The following is an 18,824-nucleotide window of genomic DNA, read 5'->3' on the forward strand; positions in this document are numbered from 1 at the left end:
CACCAGATCAAGGTTGTTGGGGGCAAGAGGTTGACTCTCTGTAAACCGTTTAGAGAGGGCTGGGAAAAGTTTAAATGCCATTCCTTCCTTTCTTCTCTTCCTTCCTTCCCTTTCCTTCCCTCCTTTCTTGCCAAGGCTGATGATTACAATATTTCAGGCTAACGCTGCCCATTGCCAGGAGTCCGATCCTGACCATCTCAAGGTTGACTCCTCTTTCCGTCCTTCCAAGGTGGGTCAAATGAGGACCCAGATTGTTGGGGGCAAGAGGCTGACTCTCTGTAAACCGCTTAGAGAGGGCTGTAAAAGCACCATGAAGCGGTATATAAGTCTAAATGCTATTGTTATTTCTTGAGGATAACATGGCCATTAATTCTGGAGCAGATTCCGGGTGGCCAGCGGTCAGCAGTGCAGGGACCCCCATTTCATGGATTTTGGGGGGAAGGAGGCTGGCAGCGCAGGGGCCGAACCCTCCCCAGGCCAGGTGGGGCGAGGGAGTCAGAGAGCGAGGGCTGGGCTGGTGCCAGGCTTTCCCTTAGAATCAATGAAGCCTGGGAATCCCTCCCTCGGCCAGAATCTGGTCTGGGTCTCTTCTGTTTTATTTGCTATCTGGCTTCTCTCGGCTTGCGCATAATTACCTTCTTGGATGGGACACCCTGGCTTGAGAGATGTGATAGATGGTGCTGGCGTTTCTGCAGCTGCCTGCATGGCTGATTGGGCTGTTCGGATGCACTTCCTGGAGCCCAACGGATGGACGGCAAGTGGGAAAGACCAGCAGGGAGGCGGCTTGGCTGGTGCAGAGATTGGAGCAGAGGCTACAGCTGAGATGGACCCGGTCTGCCAGGCAGCTAACATTGTGTGTGTGTGTGTGTGTCTGGCTGTTGGAACTTGCAAGGGTGAAGAAATGCAAGCACTTGGACTTACAGCCTTCTTTAAGCGGTTTACAGAGAGTCAGCCTCTTGTCCCCAACAATCTGAGTTGACACACACACACACATCGGAAGGATGGAAGTCTGAATCAGCCTGGAGCTGGTCAGGATTGAACTCCTGGCAATGGGCAGACTTAGCCTGAAATATTGTAATCATTGGCCTTGGCAAGGAAGGAAGGAAGGAAGGAAGGAAGGAAGGAAGGAAGGAAGGAAGGGAAGGGAAGGGAAGGGAAGGGAAGGGAAGGGAAGGAAGGGAAAAAATAAAGAAAAAGGAAGGAAGGAAGGAAGGGGAAAAAGAAAGAAAAAGGAAGGAAGGAAAGAAGGAAGGAAGGGAAAGAAGAAAGAAAAGGGAAGGCAGGCAGGCAGGCCAGGATGATGCTTCTCACTTTGATGGTGAGCCATAGCAAACAGTGATTCTCTCTTCACCTGGATTGCAGTTACATAGCTCACCTTTAAAGTGTGCATGCAATTAAACCAGGGTTTCTCAAATTTGTCAACTTTAACACGTGTGGACTTCAACTCTCAGAATTCCCCAGCCAGGAAACATTGAGTTAAACCAGGTTTATGATACTGTTCTGTGCTTTGGAGGTGGAAAGAGAAATAAATACGCTTGGGTCTTGTAGTGACCACTGATACGTTAGAGTACAATATCAAGAGAGTTTTCCTCTCCAGCGATAAAAAGGATGAGAGCCCGTATTTGGGAAACGGGATCTTATCAAAGGTGGGTTGGGGATATTGTCATTCACCAAACATTCAGGGAAGGGCTTGTTTTGAAGCAGAGTGATTAAGACGGAAGGCATTTCCAGCTGTTTATTCTTCTCCCCACTTTATCTCTGACTTTGGCTAAGTTCTGAGGGAGGCGGACAGGATCGAGCTAGAAGCCGATTGGGCAAGACTCCCTGTTGGAAGTTTGCAAAAGTTCTCCCTCACCTTCCAGACCCAGAGTTTGGAAACTCCGCTCAGTGCCTCCAACCTCCATTCTGGGCTTGGCTGTAAGCATCAAACTGGCCTTTTTATTGCACAAACTTGATTATTCTGTTTGGTTCTCCCCCTAGAAAAAAACATTCTCTCTTCTTGAGAAGGGAGCAGAGCGAACGACCTTCCTGCTTTGGTGGCCCTTGAACCAGAAGCTCTAGGGCTGGGCTGGGTGGGTCCCACCATTTGCTGACTGAGGCTGACTTTCCTGCTTTGGTGGAAGAGACCACTGCACAATCTCACAACCCCCAGGCAAGACTGCACCGGATCCAGGCACCAAAGCCGGAAAGTTGTTCACTCTGCTCCCTTGTCAAGAAGAGTCGACAGAAGTACGGTTAGTCGCTGGGCACAGAGGGGGAGGCCATGAAAGTGCAGAAATGGCTTCATGACCAGAACAAGGAGTGGTACCAACAGGGTGTACACGCCCTTGTGTCTCTCTGGAGGAAGGCCATAGAACGGGACAGAGATGGAAAAATAGGGAGTGTAGAAGAAACATCCTTCTTTCTTGTGTGTCAGTTTCATTGTGTTCAATAAATAATTGTTGAAAAAAATGCATTACTTTCTGGGTGACCCTTGTATAATCATAATAATATAAATAATGATAATAAGGCATAATAAAACTTTTTATAATAGTTGGGTCAGTCCCATCACTTGCTGAACATGGCAGGGGGTCCCTCGGAACCCAGAACTGGGGCAAGAGAGGGCTCTGTTCGATTGGGTCTGGGGGAGATGGAGCTGAGCATCATAGGTCCCTCTGCTAAGAGAAGCAGAACCAGCTTCTTGACCAGCAGAGACGATGCCAGCTGCAGAGTCGGACGTGCGTTCTCCCCGTTACTGGCAGATTGGTTTCATCTGCCCTGCTTTGCAAAGCGATCCAGCCTTTGGCTCCTCTCCGCTTTCACCTCTGCTGTAGGTGGGTTTCTAAATTAAGGTCACAGCTGAGAGCCAGAAATTCACAGCCACTCTCAGCGAGTGCAACATGAATCTCCACCCATTAATATCCCCGGGCTTGAGTTCCAAGCCACAACTGAGCTGCGTTGCTGTTTTTGTGCCCCTGGCATTGATTCTGTTGCCCCAGAGATTAAGAGGAGGACGTCACTCCTACCCTGGATAGGATATTTTGGGGAGGGCCTGTGACCAGAGGAGAAAGAGAGGAGGAGGGAAGAGGAGGGCAAAGCAATTCAGGGACCTTCTCCTGAAGTTGCAAAAGCTCTACTACGTTTTGCAAAAGCCTGGAAACATTATCTCCAGAACCAAGAACAAACTGCTTTAATATTTCTACAGATTCTGTCAACTAGGCCAGTGTTTCCCAACCTTGGCAGCTTGAAGGTATTTGGACTTCAACTCCCAGAATGCTGGCTGGGGAATTCTGGGAGTTGAAGTCCAGATATCTTCAAGTTTCCAAGGTTGGGAAACACTGCACTAGACAATGTTGCTTGAGAGGGCCTAGGGGAAGAGCCTTCTCTGTGGGGGGCCCGACCCTCTGGAATCAGCTCCCCCCCCCCGTAGAGTCGTACTGTCCCCACCCTCCTTGCCTTTCGTAAGAGCCTAAAGACTCATGTATGGAGCCAGACTTGGGGTCATTAGACACTGCCCTATGACCGATGAATGTATAGTGGGTTTGTTGACTGAATGGATAGGTGTGCATTTTAATTGGTTTTCTGGTTTTTAGATTTAACTTCTAACTTAATTAATTGGATTTTGATATACATTGTTTTCTTATATGTTGTAAACCGCCCTGAGTCCTCGGAGAGGGGCAGCATATACATCCGACTAATAAATAAATAAATATCTCATTTGTGGGCATCAAGACCTGACATCCCACATCTTCTGCTGCTGGGGTTATGCAATCTGGAGTCCAAGTGATCTGGAGCATCCTATGTTCAGTGAGAGCTGCTTCATGGCTTCCAGTCCAGGGCCGTTCTCGTAACACTTCAAGCAGGGGGGCACAACCATGACAACTTTTAAGACCTGTGCACTTCAACATGCAAACGTGAGCCAGGTGCCAAACATCCAGAATGTGGTTCTGTGACCACATAATCAGCTGTTGGAACTTGTGAAAAGAGTCTCATAATTCGAACAGTCACTAAGTGAATTGGTTACCAAGATAAGTCGCTGGGCCTCACCATTTGCCTCGAGGCGCTTCCCTATTTAAGCCAGGATTCCAGTTTGCTTGCTCCACCTACAAAGACCACCTGGTCCTGTCTGTTTGTTTGTTTGTTGATTGATTGATTGATTGATTGATTGATTGGATTTGTATGCCGCCCCTCTCCGTAGACTGGGGCAGCTAACAACAATGATTAAAAACAGCATGTAACAATCCAATAATAAAACAACTAAAAACCCTTATAATAAAACCAAACATACACACAAACATACCATGCATAACTTGTAATGGCCTAGGGGGAAGGAATATCTCAACTCCCCCATGCCTGGCGGCATAAGTGAGTCTTAAGTAGTTTACGAAAGACAGGGAGGGTGGGTGCAGTTCTAATCTCCGGGGGGAGTTGGTTCCAGAGGGCTGGGGCCGCCACAGAGAAGGCTCTTCCCCTGGGTCCCACCAAACGACACTGTTTAGTCGACGGGACCCGGAGAAGGCCAACTCTGTGGGATCTTATTGGTCGCTGGGATTCCAAGACCCCCTTCGGGGAGGGAAGCCCCAACCCCTGAGAAATCCCCTGAGTGATCCTTCTGAATCTCTGTGTTGATTGCGTTTCCCTCTTTTGCCTCCGCAGCCTGCCTCTTCCGATTCAATGGCCTCTCGCTGGTCTACCTTCTCTACCTCCTGCTCCTGCCGTGGTTCCTGGGCCCCACGGAAGACACCATCAGAGGTAAGGAAAGCGCATTCTCCCAGCTTCCTTCTTCGGGGCACAAACCAGGATGCCGCATCCTTCTCTTTGGGCCTTCGAAACACATCAGTGTTCTTGCCCATCACTGGAATAATCCTGCAAATGAAGGATATTTGCAGATATGGACACGGGGGACATGGTAGCAGTCTTCCAATATCTCAGGGGTTACCCCAAAGAAGAAGGAGTCAAGCTCTTCTCCAAGCACCTGAGGGCAGGACAAGAAGCAATGGGTGGAAACTAAACAAGGAGAGAAGCAACTTAGAACTTAGAAGAAATTTCCTGACAGTCAGAACGGTTGATCAGTGGAACTGTTTGCCTCCAGAGGTTGTGAATGCTCCAACACTGGAAGTTTTTAACCGGTGTTGGATAACCATTTGTCTAAAGTAGTGAAGGGTTTCCTCCCTAAGCAAGGGGTTGGATTAAAGACCTCCAAATTTCATAATAATCCGAATCTTCCTTATCTTTTAATTTCAGTGTCATCTTATCCAATTCTGCACATTCCATAATCTTCTTAATCCCTGTATTTTCACTTGGGATATATTTTTGTTTCTAGCTGCCTTTGCCCTGCTTTCATCTCTCCCTTAAGTCTGTCCCACTGCCCAGCCAGAGTCCATTTCCTTCTGGTAGCTCATCCCAGGGGTCTGCAGGCGACACCCCCTCGGCTGGGCACTGTGGCCTCTTCCTGGCTGGCCTCTGGCAAAGGGCCGGACCATCTCCGGTTTCCGGAGGGAGTTGGAATGAGCCCTTCCTGTTTGGCAGGCCGGAATTCTTTTGGCTCTGCCTGGTCCAAGCAGGCTTGTATTATGGGCTGGGGCAGTTTTCTCACTGTGGCCACACAAAGCACTCACACCTTGACCAATGCCACACAAGGAGAGGATCCTTTGATTGACTCCCTTCTTCGTCATTTTCATTCTCTTCTCATCGTTAGGTGGACGTTGGCCTTTTTTCTTCAGGAGCCCAAAGTGGCTTTCTTTATTTCAGCCTCACAACCTCCACTCTGTCAGGGAGGGGTCTTCTTTCTACTGTGTGGTTTTTTAAAAATAATAATAATAATAATAAAAAAAAAATTTATTGATTTTTTAAAATAATAATAAAACATACACACTACGTATAACACAGTGCTCAGTGATGTGTGCTTCCGCCACCCAGCAACATTCAAACCCCTCCACTAAAATGAGGGTGTACCTTATTTATAGCATGCTAAACCAGGAACATTACAATATTTACAGATTGGTTCCAATTTATTCTTTATAACCCGGTCTCGAATTCTACTGGCCATATAACCTCTCACCCTGTCCCATTGTCCCATCAGTTCCTGCAATTTATTTTCATTAATTTATTATTTATTACTTAGATTTGTATGCCGCCCCTCTCCGAAGACTTGTATTCATCTTTATATCCATAATTTCAAACTGAATGTGTTCCACCATATACCAGTACCAATTTTGCATTGTCCATTTTGTTGTCTCCTTGCAACCTAAAACTATCGCCGCTTGGGCACTTTCGATAGCTGCTTCTTTAATTTCTCTAAATTCTCCCATTTTGCTTTCGACCACGTTTTCTCTCTTCCGGATTGGTTCGTTTTTAGCCCTCTGCAAAAGGGAAGAAGGAAGAAAGGAGGAGGAAATATTTGCAGAGTAAAGACCAAACTGGTTTGTGGAACCCCCAAAAGTCTCCAGAATGGCCGAGTCTGCAGAGAGAGCCCTGGGGGCAAAACTCAGCTGCCCCCCCTCCCTGGAGAACAGCCCTTCTCAACCACTCCCTCCCTCTTCACCCCAAGGGTCCACTTTGCCAAAAAGATCCTCTTCCTGCACAACTTGAGGGTTTCTGAAGATGATCCTCACTGCCTAAATAGAATTAGGACATAAATAGAATTACAGACACAGCTTGGCTCCTGTTCAGGCAGCATTTCTGCATTATAGCAGTATTTTTTTCTCTTTCAGGAGATAGAAAACTAGACTCTTCCTATTCTTCCTTTCTTCAAGGAACTTTCTGCTCTTCTGCCGGCTTGGGTGCCTTGAAACTTGGAGCGTAGTCTCTTTAAAAAAAAAAAAAATCTTTATTAATTATTTATATTAAGGAAAATAAATAAATACCACAAAATAAACAAAGACAAAGACAAAAACATGCACATCCAATTAAATAAATAAATACAAATCCATACAAATCCAATTTAATAAATAAATAAAATAAATAAAATAAATAAATAAAATAAATAAATAAAATAAAAAAAACAGGACACAACTTATAAAGACATATAGATATCATCATTCATGATATAGATGATATAGATCAGTGTTTCCCAACCTTGGCAACTTGAAGATATTTGAACTTCAACTCCCAGAATTCCCCAGCCAGAGAATGCTGGCTGGGGACTTCTGGGAGTTGAAGTCCAGATATCTTCCAGTTGTCAAGGTTGGGAAACACTGCTGCAGGCCATTGCCTCACTGGGCGGTCTGAGTTGCCAACATGAGTGGGGATCCCTCCCAGGGTGCAGCCGCTTCTTCCAGCTCTTGTTTAATCAACCATCCTGTGGAAAGGAAAAACAGGCCTCTTGGACAAATATTTGTCTTCCACGGGGCTGGCAGGCAAGATTGATGGAGATCGGCTGGAGGAGGGTTGAGAATCCCAGCAGTTTCCATCCAAGGGAAAAGTGGCTGCGAACTCTTCTGTAGATTGTTGGGCTTTTATTTCAGCCGGGTTGTTGGTTCCTTTCCAGTTGTTGGTTCCCTTCCAGTTGATTCCGCTGTCACACAATGTCCAAAAGCCCCCAGTTGTGTAACTTTATGGTCAACCATATGATATATTCCAAACGGGCATTTCTGCACTTTAAAAACATTTTAGGGCCACTTAAAATCCGTCTGAGATAATCCGAGTTCTGGGACACGAAGCATTTGGCCGTCAAGGAGATTAGCTCATGTTGTTTCTTCTGGTCCGGTTTCAGCTATTCAGGGCAGTATTGTTTTCTTTTTCTTGCCCACACTTTTAAAGCTTTTTCCTATCTTAGCTTTTTAGAAACAGCATGTAAAATAATAGCCGCACCTAAGAACACAAAAAGAGCCCTGTTAGAAGTATTTGTGCTTTAAATGCTTACGTTTTCCTGTTTGGTTACTTTTTTAAAATATTCAGTTCGGTGAATTAAGACAAAAATACTTTTAGAAGAGACGCAGATCCTGCTAAGCCTGGAATTCATAGAATCACAGAGTTGGAAGGGACCTCCAGGGTCATCGGGTCCAACCCCCTGCTCAATGCAGGATTCATCAAACCATCCCAGAAAGATGACTGTCCAGTCTCTGTTTGAAGACCTCCAGTGAAGGCGAGCCCACCACCTCCTGTGGCAAACTGTTCCACTGGTTTATCACCCTCATTGTTACAAAGTTTTTTTCTGATATCTAATCTAAATCTCCTCCCTTGCAGTTTCATTCCATGGTTTCTAGTCCTTCCATGTGCTAATGCTCTGTGACAGCCCTTCAGATATTTACAATGTCTAATGATGAAATCGGGTTGGGTCGGAGTGAGTGGCAGGTGGAACCACAACAAACCCACAAATGTGCGGTGCCTGTTTGTGGAGCCAAACTCCATCAATCCAGCCAAGGCCTTCCGTTAGGCTCTTCACATGTTGTACAATCCTTTCGTTCCTGGATTGCAAAGAGACTGGAAAAGCTGATCTGGAAACCTGTGAACTTTCGTCCTTGCAAGCCCCTTTGCAGGGGGGCCTCGATTTATGGCCACGATTTATGTTGCTAAGTGAGACATTTGTTAAGTGGAGCTTTGTCCAGTTTTGCGACCCTTCTTTCTTGCCACATTTGCTGAAGGAAGCGCTGCAGTTGTTAAGTTAGCCCTGCGGTTATTACGCAAATTTGTCAGAAGGTCACAAAATACTTGAGTGAGCCATCCTAATTTTGACCACATGACCATGGGGAGATGCTGCAGTGTACCTCAGTGGAAAAATCATGTCAGCTTCTTCAGTGCTATTATAACTTCGAATGGCCACTAAGTGAACAGTTTTAAGTTGAAAATTACCTCTACAGCCTTCTGTTCCTTGCTCTTTTCCCCTCCCTCTCCTGCAAATATATTCAGGAATATGGGGAGGGGGGATCTAATGAAGCGAGTGAAGCCTTCTTCCTTGCTTCCTCTTCTCTCCTCTGTCCTTTCCATCTGTCTCTTCTGCAGTGGGGTGGGGTCTTGTTAGTTTACGTTATAAACCAGCTTTATCTTCCCCACTTCCATAGCTGCCTGCTGTGGGATGATGGAGCCCAGCCAAGAAGGAATAATTAATCCAAATAATGAACCTGAAGGGTTGGGCAGCTGATTGTCAGGCTCAATAGCCGGAAGGAAGGAAGGAAGGAAGGAAGGAAGGAAGGAGGTGGTGAGGGGCAGGAAGGGGCTGCGGGAAACGGCCTTTCTTGGCAGCCCAGAACAGTGGAGCCAGAGAGGAAATAACTAATTGGTTCGAAGGAATTATGGGGAGAATAGAATTAGGGATAGGAATACAATATAGAATAGAATATAGAATATAGAATGCAGAATATATATAGAATATAGAAAATAGAATAGAATAGAATTGTGGAGTGGAGTGGAATGGAATGGAATGGAATGGAATAGAATGGAACGGAACGGAACAGAATAGATTATATTTATTTATTGGCCAAGTGTGATTGGACACACAAGGAATTTGTCTTTGGTGCATGTGCTCTCAGTGTAGATAAGGAGAATAAAATACATTTGTCAAGAATAAAAAGATACAACACTTAGCGATAGTCAAGGTTACTAATAAGCTATCAAACCCTACTAGGAAACAAATAAAAACAGTATAAATCGAAAGATACAAGCAACATTGTTATAGTATTGGGTTACAGTCAGATAACCATTCTCTCCCCCAGCACAAATGAAAGAAACCTGTTGCAAACCAACCTTCAGACCACATCATGTAAACAGCTAGAGTTCATAGTGCAAATGATGCAATAAATTAAGATCCAGCCTAGATGTACCACCCACACATTTGGGGATTGGTCCCCATAGTCAGCATGACCCACTCTGACAGCACCTTCCAGGGTTTTAACCAAATTAAATGTCGATGACGGAAACACACAACCTGCCCAACCAGTAAAGCAGGGTTTGTCGTCAGGAAAATGCCATGACAACCAAGATTTCTCTGATCAAGTTGACTGCCCCTTTTCCCTTACTTGCCCCGTGAGCTTCACCGAACAGCATGGTTCCGGGTTGAGTCAAACACCGACAAGTACAGAACAGAGTTACAGAGCAGAGGACATCCGTTGCTCATCAAACACAACCTTCTATTAAGTGTGTGACACTGTTGCGTGATACTGCTGTCCCAGCCATAGAACGGTCGGTGGTGACCTCGTCCCCTGGTGTATTAACCTGAGGATGTAACTCAGAGAAGAATCTGTCTTGGTGGTTTCCTGAAAAGAGTAGAATCCGAACTCTGCGTAAGTGTGAATGGAGTGATTTCAAGTTGGTGCTTGTCTTTTACTCCTGGAGATTGAGCCGTGCTGCCATCAGCTTCTGCCCATTGAAGGCAATGTTTCTTGAAGAGCTGGCCCTGGTTCAAAAGTGTTGCTTGCGTGTGTATGTGCTCACACTCCTTCAAGACAACTTTGATTCCTGGGAGCTGTCTAGACAAATCCCTGCACTGTTGTGACTAACAGGTTCGGAAGTGGATTGCCTTGCCTTCTTCCTGGGCTGGGACACCATGACCTAGCTGGCTTTGAGCCCAAGGCAGGACTGGAATTCAGGGCTTCCTGGTTTCTAGCTGGGCGCCTTTAACTGTGACACCAAGCTGGCTCTCTGCCGCCACTCGGCATGCCATCAATTTTAAGGTGTTCCAGGACTCTGGTTTTGTTGATGCCAGTTCTATCCACGCATCTAGTACGAAATAAATCATACTGTTTAATGAGACTTCTTCTCAGTAGAGTACAGGTAATGTCAAAGCAGATGTACACAGCAGCTGCACATTTGTGTGGTCTGTAAATGTCATTGTTGAGTTAAGTAAATGAAGCAATAATGTAGCAATTATATATACCACAAGTAACACACACTCCTTGCTTTTCCAAGCACGTGGCACTGAAGATGTTACCTAGACTGTAGCAAACCATCTGAGAATGAAAAACCAGGGTTAGAGAAGTTCCAAAACTCATCAAGCCTGAACAACAGAGATTCTCTCCCATTGCTCGCAATCCATTCCTAAGATTTCCATCCATACCAGTTAAGTGCAGAGCTAAGTAAGCTGAGTGCCTGTTGAAAAGCAATAGAAGGGTCAGCTGTTACTAAGTACTAGATAACCCCAAGGTTTTCCCCAAACTAGCTGCAGTTCTTCATGTTGCAATGAAACCTGGGTTTTGAATGTTGTCGGTCTTTGGCTCTTGTGAGCTACTACAAGCATGGGCAAGAGTTAGGAAGGTGGGAGAACATAGCTCCTCACAACTGGAGGTTCTTTGGAGCTTTTAGTGCATTGCTACTCTGTGGATAGGAGCCAGTTTAGGTCATTTTGAGCCAAGGACATTCACAGCTGCAGTGAAGAAGGTTGCTTTTTGGCCAGGCAGGTCCAGTTCAGGACTCCTCTCTTAGGTGACCTTAACCAAGCTACTTTCAAGTCCTCTTAATCTCAGTTACATCTGGAGCAGGGGCACAATGGTCAGCTGTGTTAGTAAGATCCACATACAGTAGGCAAAGGCCAGTGATGGGCTCCTAGGGGTACCGTCAGGTACGTAGAACCGGTAGAAAAATTTGGGTCATGTACACAGAACCGGTTGAAAGATTTTGATTTTTTTTTCTTTTTTCCCTTCTGGGCTCTGGGTATGTTTTTCCTATTGTGGTCAATGAGGTTGAATGTGTATAATTTTAGAAGAGCTGTGATTGTGTGTGTGTACATACACTTTATATAGTAGATAATGTATATTTTTGTGTGCCTGTGTGTAATATATATGTACAATATGGTGTATATATATAATTAAATAGTATATTTTAGATGTTCAGTAACAGTAAATAGAGAGGGAAATTGTATCTCTTTGAGGTGAGAAGAGGCCAGGCACCCTAACCCAAACTCTTGACATGAGTGACGTCAAGTTGGCCACCTTTAAGCCAGTCACATGACCTTTAAGCCCACCCCCAGTCACATGGTCGTCAAGCCACTCCCACCTGGTCACATGGCCAGCAAGCCATACCCACAAAATAAGCCACGTCCACAGTGTGGTAGTAAAGAAATTTGCAGCCCTTCACTGCCAAGGGCTGAATGGCTGAAAAGTGCTCCACAAGGCTCCCATTTGGCATTCTGCAGGTCACACTGGACGCCTCCTCCGAGCGGTCTTGGGGACCAGCATCCTTTTCCTTCTCGCTCATTTGGTCTTCCAAATATGCCTTCACACTGTGCCCGACTTGGACCAGCTCCTCGGAAGCAACTGTGAGTAGCCATGTGGTACAGAATCTTGATTCAGAGAGAGATGACAAGCAGAGTAGAGACAGCTGTAGTAAAAAGGTGGAAGAGTTCACTGGGGATTCAGTGCTTGACAGAATATGGAGCAGAAAATGGGTGGGAGGGTGGCAGGAGAAGGGGGTGTTTCATTCTTCCCATATATCGGTTATTTTGCGATCCTTATTTTTTTCCTGCTTTTGTTCTCCCAAATGGCTGTTTCCAAGCAGTCGCCCAAAGACAAGATGTTTTGTGCTCCTGCAATCCTCCAGCGTGTGTTTAATCCTGTCCAGGGAAATGGCCAAGCAAGATTAGCATTGACCTTTGAGAATATAAATATTGACCAGCAGCTGTACACACAGAGCTTGGGAAGATGGATTGTGAGCTCAGAGGTGGCTGGATTGAAAGGTCTGGGACCTGGTCCTGTTGGGAGATCTCTCCATGCCATGGGATCTGCTGGAGCCTCCCTTCTCACTTCACATGCTAGTATTTGAACTCCCCCCCCCATCCACCCACCCCAAAAACCCACCTGGAAATGTTACTGTTGTTTCCTCCTGAAATTCCCCATCTGGGTGGAAAATTCTGAGCCGTCTGAAGTCTGCCAATGATGCTCTTCATAAACGGGGCTTCCTTGTTCCAGCTAAAACCTGTGCTTGAAACATGCTTCAACGTTCAAAATATTCCCAAAACACAAAGTTGGTTTCTTAGCGATGAGAAATGTTACGTTATGATTTCCCCCTCTTGCTTCCCCTGCCCCTTTCCATACATGGAACAAATTCCTTCATCTGCAGGGGATCTGTATAAACGATTCCCCCCTCCCCTTTGACAGGGGGATGTGAGGGGCTTCACCCACAGCTCCACATGACCATGTTTGGAAGCGTGTTGGCGGTTTATTTGCTTTGGGTCCACTCACGGCCACACAAATGTAGCAGGAGCCACAGGTACATCAGCCACTGGTGGTGGGCCCTCTGCCTAGATCAATGATGGTGAACCTTTTTTCCCTCGGGTGCTAGAAGAGTGTGCAAGTGCCCACACCCACAATTCAATGCCTGGAGAGAGTGAAAACAGCTCCCCCCACACCTCTGGAGGCCCACTTCTGGTAGGCCCATTGGGTTTGTGTTTCGCCCTCCCCAGGCTCCATAGGCTTCCCTGTAGCCGGGGGAGGGTAAAAACGCCCTCCCCATCCCTCCAGGGGCTCTCTGGAAGCCAAAAACGCCCTCCCAGAGCCTCTGTGTGAGCCACAAATCAGCTGGCCGGTACACACATGCACATTGGAGATAGGGCAATGCCTCACATGCCAGCAGATATGGCTCCGTGTTCCACCAGTGGCACCTGTGCCATAGGTTCGCCATCACTGACCCAGATGTTAGTGGGAGTGGTGGCCAGTTCAGTTTTATTTGACTTCAGACCTTCCTCAGTTGCTCCACTTGGTTTCGATGGGCATAAAACCCCACCAGCCAGAGCCGGAGGTCCTAGTAGGGTGGGAGAAATGTATGGTGGTGACACTGGAGGTCAAACGGTGGTCCTCAGCTAGATACCTGTGGAAGAAGCTACATCTGATCTACCCTAGTAACAGAGATGCGTTTTAAGCTGCAGAGCCAAAATGAGAATATACCATACCTTATAGACGCACCTTTCTACCCCCCAAAAGAGGTCTTATTTTGGGGGCTTTCAGTCCCTCTAGAACTGCATGGACCCCACTGCTATTATCCAGAAATCCTCCTGTCTGGGATCCAGAGAAGAATCGATGCAGGGAGTATTGGATCCCCAGAGAAGAGATCTCTGACCTTAAACCTTCAGTTTCGTCTCTTCTTGGCTGTGGAAGCCGCCCAAGGTTGGATCCAATTCATCTTGCCTAAAGATGATAGAAACCGGATCCTCAGTGGATTCCCTGGCTGCCAATTGAATGCGCTGGGGTTGCATTTGAGGTCAGAGCTGCTGGTTGATTCAGTCTTTTTTTTTAACTCTCCTTTATCTTCCCAGGCAGCACATGGGAAACTCTGGCTCAGCACATTGGAGTCACCAGGTAAGGCAGAGTGGGAAGGATGGGGAGAGCTGCTCTTTCACGTTCTCAGGGAGGGGGATTTTGGAGCTCCCTGTTATGTTCACCCTTATTATTATCCCCTCCTTCCCTTGGGCAGCTGGGGGCAGGATTTGCCCTTTGGTTCAGGATTTTCTTGGGGCTGTTCAACCCATTGTCTGGCTCGGCTACTGCAGGGGACTCTGAAGAAACTGTGTAGCAGAGGTCTTCAAACCTGGCAACTTTAAGACTTGTGGACTTCAACTCCCAGAATTCTCCAGCCAGCTAAATTCATGTTCTCAGGAGCAGGATGATATCATTGGAGATAGATGTGCTAGCTGGTACCATTAGACAAATTCCTTCGCCTAGCTTTCTCACAAGTTTCCTGTAAACTCCTATCATATACCTGCAGCTTATCTGTCATACTGGCATGCTTATGAATTACAGCATCATGTAAGAACTGAGCATGTGTATTAGCTGGATTAGGTCATAGAGCAGTGTTTCCCAACCTTGGCCACTTGAAGATATTTGGACTTCAACTCCCAGAATTCCCCAGCCAGCGAATGCTGGCTGGGGAATTCTGGGAGTTGAAGTCCAGATATCTTCAAGTGGCCAAGGTTGGGAAACACTGTCATAGAGAACAGATTATTATAAAAAGGTGCTGTGTGAAATAAGTTTAGGACAAGTTAGGTATAGTTGGGATAAGTTAGGATAAGTTGCTGCTTTTGGCTTCATGGCCTTTTCTACTAATAAATAAGGCCTTGGGCTTTTTTCACCCTGCAATGATCTTCGTTTATCTTTGAATCTTTCAACCAACAACACAACAACACTGCGCTCTCTCTCCCTCTCCCTCTCCCCCCCCCCCCATTCTAGGCTGGACCTAAACGACATCCCCAATTCGGTGCGCTTGGTAGCCCCCGACCTGGGCATCCTGCTGGTCTCTGCCATCTGCCTTGGCATTTGCAGCCGCTTGCAGCCAGCAAGAGAGGCCATCACCTGGAGCCGGTCATCTGAATCCTCCCCACAGGTGAGCTTGGTGTGGATGGGCCGGCCCTCAGTTCTCCATGCTTCCTCTGCTGAAGCAACTTTCCCCCAGTCTGAGCTCATCCCAGCAGGTTGGACTACAACTCTCATCATCCCCAGCTCCCCAATATATTCGCTGGGAGCAGGGGTAAGCTCTCCTGTCACCCCAACTCCATGGATGAGCCCAGGCATAGGAAGACCCACCCTCAAGGTTTTATGGTTTCTTCCTGTGTTTCTGGGGGCATTTGCCCTGCTGAATTTCCCTTAGAGTCAGTACTGCAAATTTCTACTTTTTCCCCCTTCTTCCCCCAAATCTTCCCCGCTGCCTGTAAAACAGCTTGCAGTGGAACAGGATCAACTGTGTAAAACTCACTTATCAATTTAATAAGGTTAAAAGGAAATCAATGTTGAATTTAATTAGAAGAGAATTAGATATCTAGATGACAAAATCAGACATCAAGTTTGGGAGGGTTGATGAATACCGGAAATAATTAATTTGGAACTAATAATTTTTTGGGGGGGGGGCAATTATATTTGTTTTACTAATTCGATACTGCTTTTATTGTAATGTGAAGAAATTTTGAAATGTATTGAAAGTTTGTAGGGAGGAAAAAATAAAGAAAAAATTTACCCGCAAAAAAACAACAATCTGTGTATAAAACCCAGCTGGGCGCATTTCCTCCTATGCAGGGGAGAGAAAAAAGTGTGCCTTCATTCTGCCCCTTCTCCTGTTTGCAGGATTCCTCCACATGCCTCTCCCATTTCCCCTCCCTGCTGACCCGTGGGGGGGGGAGGGAGGGAGAAGGGGTTGCCAGCTGGATTGGCTGGATTGGAGCTGGGGGTGGGGCGGGTGTGTGTGTGTGTTGGTCAAGGAGACAGAGCCACAGAACAACTTTGGACTGCAGGAATCACCACCCTGGAAAAAATCCTGCACTGGGGTTGGGAACCTGAGCCAGGCAGAGAAGCCCAAACAGGCCGTTCTGTGTGGAATGAACTTGGCAGGACCCTTGCGGGAGATAAACAGGGCCAGGTGTCGGTCAGGGGGAGGGAGGGGCCTTGCCTGGACATCTCTCTTCCCCCCCCCCACCCCCTTCGGACTGTCAAATTGTTGGGATTGGCAACAGCAACTTAAACTGGTCATGCCTTAATTTATAACACTGTGGGGTGGGCAGTTCCTTCTATATCTTCAATGGCTTCAGTTTTTCTATGGTGGCATTATTCCATTTTTTAAAATTGTACCTCTGGTAATGAAAATTTACCACCTTTTAAAAAATAAAGTAAAGTAAGATTCTACTTTAGGTAAGAAAATCAAAATGGACCGTATATGTGGTATCTGTAGTAACTGTGAGAGGGACCTTGGAGTCCTAGTGGACAAACATCTAATTAGGAGCCAGCTGCCCAAAAAAGCCAACACAGTTCTAGGCTGCATGAACAGAAGGATAGAATCGAGATCATGTGAAGTGTAAATGCCACTTTATAAGGCCTTGGTGAGGCCACACTTGGAATACGGCATTCAGGTTTGGTGGCCACGATGCAAAAAGGATGTTGAGACTCTAGAAAGAGTTCAGAGAAGAGCAACCAAGATGATTAGGGGACTGAGGGTTAAAACATATGAAGAACGGTTGCAGGAACTGGGCATGGCGAGTTTAATGAAAAGAAGGACCAGGGAGACATGATAGCAGCCTTCCAATATCTCAGGGGTTGCCACAAAGAAGAAGGAGTCAAGCTATTCTCCAAAGCACCTGGGTGGAAACTAAACAAGGAAAGAAGCAACTTAGAACTAAGGAGAAATGTCCTGATAGTTAGAACAATTCATCAATGGAACAGCTTGCCTCCAGAAGTTGTGAATGCTGCAACACTGGACGTTTTGAAGAAGATGTTGGCTGACCATGTGTCTGAAGTATTTAGGTTTTCCTTTCTAGGCAGGGGGTTGGACTAGAAGACCTCCAAGGTCCCTTCCAACACTGTTGTCATTGTTATTATTATTATTAAAATAAAATAAAGGATGCCCTTATTGAAGAGAAGAGGAAAGCACTTCCATTCTGCAACTCAAACTTCCACACTTGCCCCCCTATGGAGACCCTCCCCCTTTCAGTGGAGGACTTAGTTAGAGCTTTGGCCTTCCTCCACACTCGTTGAATTTCTCTGATCAGCTGTTCCAGAATTCTGCCAGGTTGCATTAAGCGGCTCCCTACAAGAGGCAAGGCAGTTTCTCCCCACCGCCAGGCCTCCTTCACGAAAGAGCGTTGGAGTCCCTCGCGGGTGTTGAGTGACCCCTTGTGACTTTTCCCTTCAGGAAGAAGCAGCCATCGATGAGGGCCACGCAAAGCCCCCTGGAGGGACTGACGCTCCGGCCCCAGGCTCGCCAAGGCGGCGGGCACAGTTGGCTGCCCGACTGCGGATAAAGGCTCACGGGCTCTTGATGGCCGTTGGAAAGATCTTGGCTGTTCTGTTAATTGCACTGGCAGGTAGGTGTTGAGGGTTCTGGGGAGGCGGGATGGCTCCGTTGTGTATTTCAAAATAAGCTCCTACTCTGAGTATCTGCACCTAGTTGGAATCTTTTAGGGCAGTGGTTCTCAACCTGGAGATCAGGACCCCTTTGGGGGTCGAATGACCATTTCACAGGGGTTGCCTAAGACCATGGGAGAAGACAAATTTCCCTTGGTGTTAGGAACTTCTATTCTGGCGCCTTGGAACATATTTTTACAATCCGACCAATCAGGTGTTGACAGTGGGGGCGTCCCTCTGACCTTCCTGCCAGTCAGCTTCAAGCTCTGTTGGGAGAATTGGTGCTGGACTTATGGTTGGGGGTCGCCACAACATGAAGAACTGTATTAGGGCTTCTTGAAGCGGAGTAAAATTTCTGGCCAGTGCAACGCATTCAAGAATATTGACCGGTCCTATTGAAGAATTCAACCCCGATCCTCTTGCCTTGCGAATTAGAAGTTTCTCTTTTACAACTTTTCAAATTGAACCCTATCAAGGAAGGCGGAGCTCCTGGCTAGCCCTGCCCATCCCAGTTCCATAGGAAGCCAATTGTCCAGAAGAGGAAGCTCCCAGATACGTAGGGAAAGGAACCCAAGGAGACCCAATCTCTTCCGTTGCAGAGAGAAAGCCACTATCGGAAAGGGAGAGGCTACTTCTGGGGGGCTGCTTGATCGCCAGGGATCTATAAACTTCCTCTAAACCAACCAGTGATAGGGTTGTTGCCCAGCCCATCACAAAGGTCTCAGCCTGGGGAACCTGGGACCACAGAAATGTGTGTTGACTTCATGGATGTTGAGATCTTGGTGAGAAGAGTCCATCAGGACTCTTGTATCCAGAGCTGGTAGAGCTTTGAAGCTCTCGGCCACCCCAAAACCTGAGAACTACCAATAAGATCATGGCAGTTGGATCCGTGTTTCTTGCCTTAAAATTAAAAGGTTCCAGTCCTCATGCTGTCTCCCTTGGCAAAGGTCCATTATGCCAAGGAGCATAATCTTCTTCTTCTTCTTCTTCTTCTTCTTCTTCTTCTTCTTCTTCTTCTTCTTCTTCTTCTTCTTCTTCTTCTTCTTCTTCCTCCTCCTCCTCCTCCTCCTCCTCCTCCTCCTTCTCTGCCTTCCA

General features: G+C 46.7%; 1 protein-coding gene across 1 annotated transcript in view; it reads left to right on the top strand.

Moving 5' to 3' along the window:
* PIEZO1 (piezo type mechanosensitive ion channel component 1 (Er blood group)) overlaps positions 1-18,824 on the top strand; it is a 68,303-nt gene that overhangs the window by 13,716 nt on the left and 35,763 nt on the right. The window contains exons 2-6 of the mRNA XM_070761787.1: positions 4,636-4,731; positions 12,047-12,169; positions 14,162-14,204; positions 15,072-15,225; positions 17,518-17,689. Coding sequence (XP_070617888.1) covers positions 4,636-4,731; positions 12,047-12,169; positions 14,162-14,204; positions 15,072-15,225; positions 17,518-17,689 — 588 coding nt within the window. The remainder of the gene's footprint in view (positions 1-4,635; positions 4,732-12,046; positions 12,170-14,161; positions 14,205-15,071; positions 15,226-17,517; positions 17,690-18,824) is intronic.

The sequence above is a fragment of the Erythrolamprus reginae genome, chromosome 9, assembly GCF_031021105.1.
Source record: "Erythrolamprus reginae isolate rEryReg1 chromosome 9, rEryReg1.hap1, whole genome shotgun sequence".
Classification (NCBI taxonomy): Eukaryota; Metazoa; Chordata; class Lepidosauria; order Squamata; family Dipsadidae; genus Erythrolamprus; species Erythrolamprus reginae.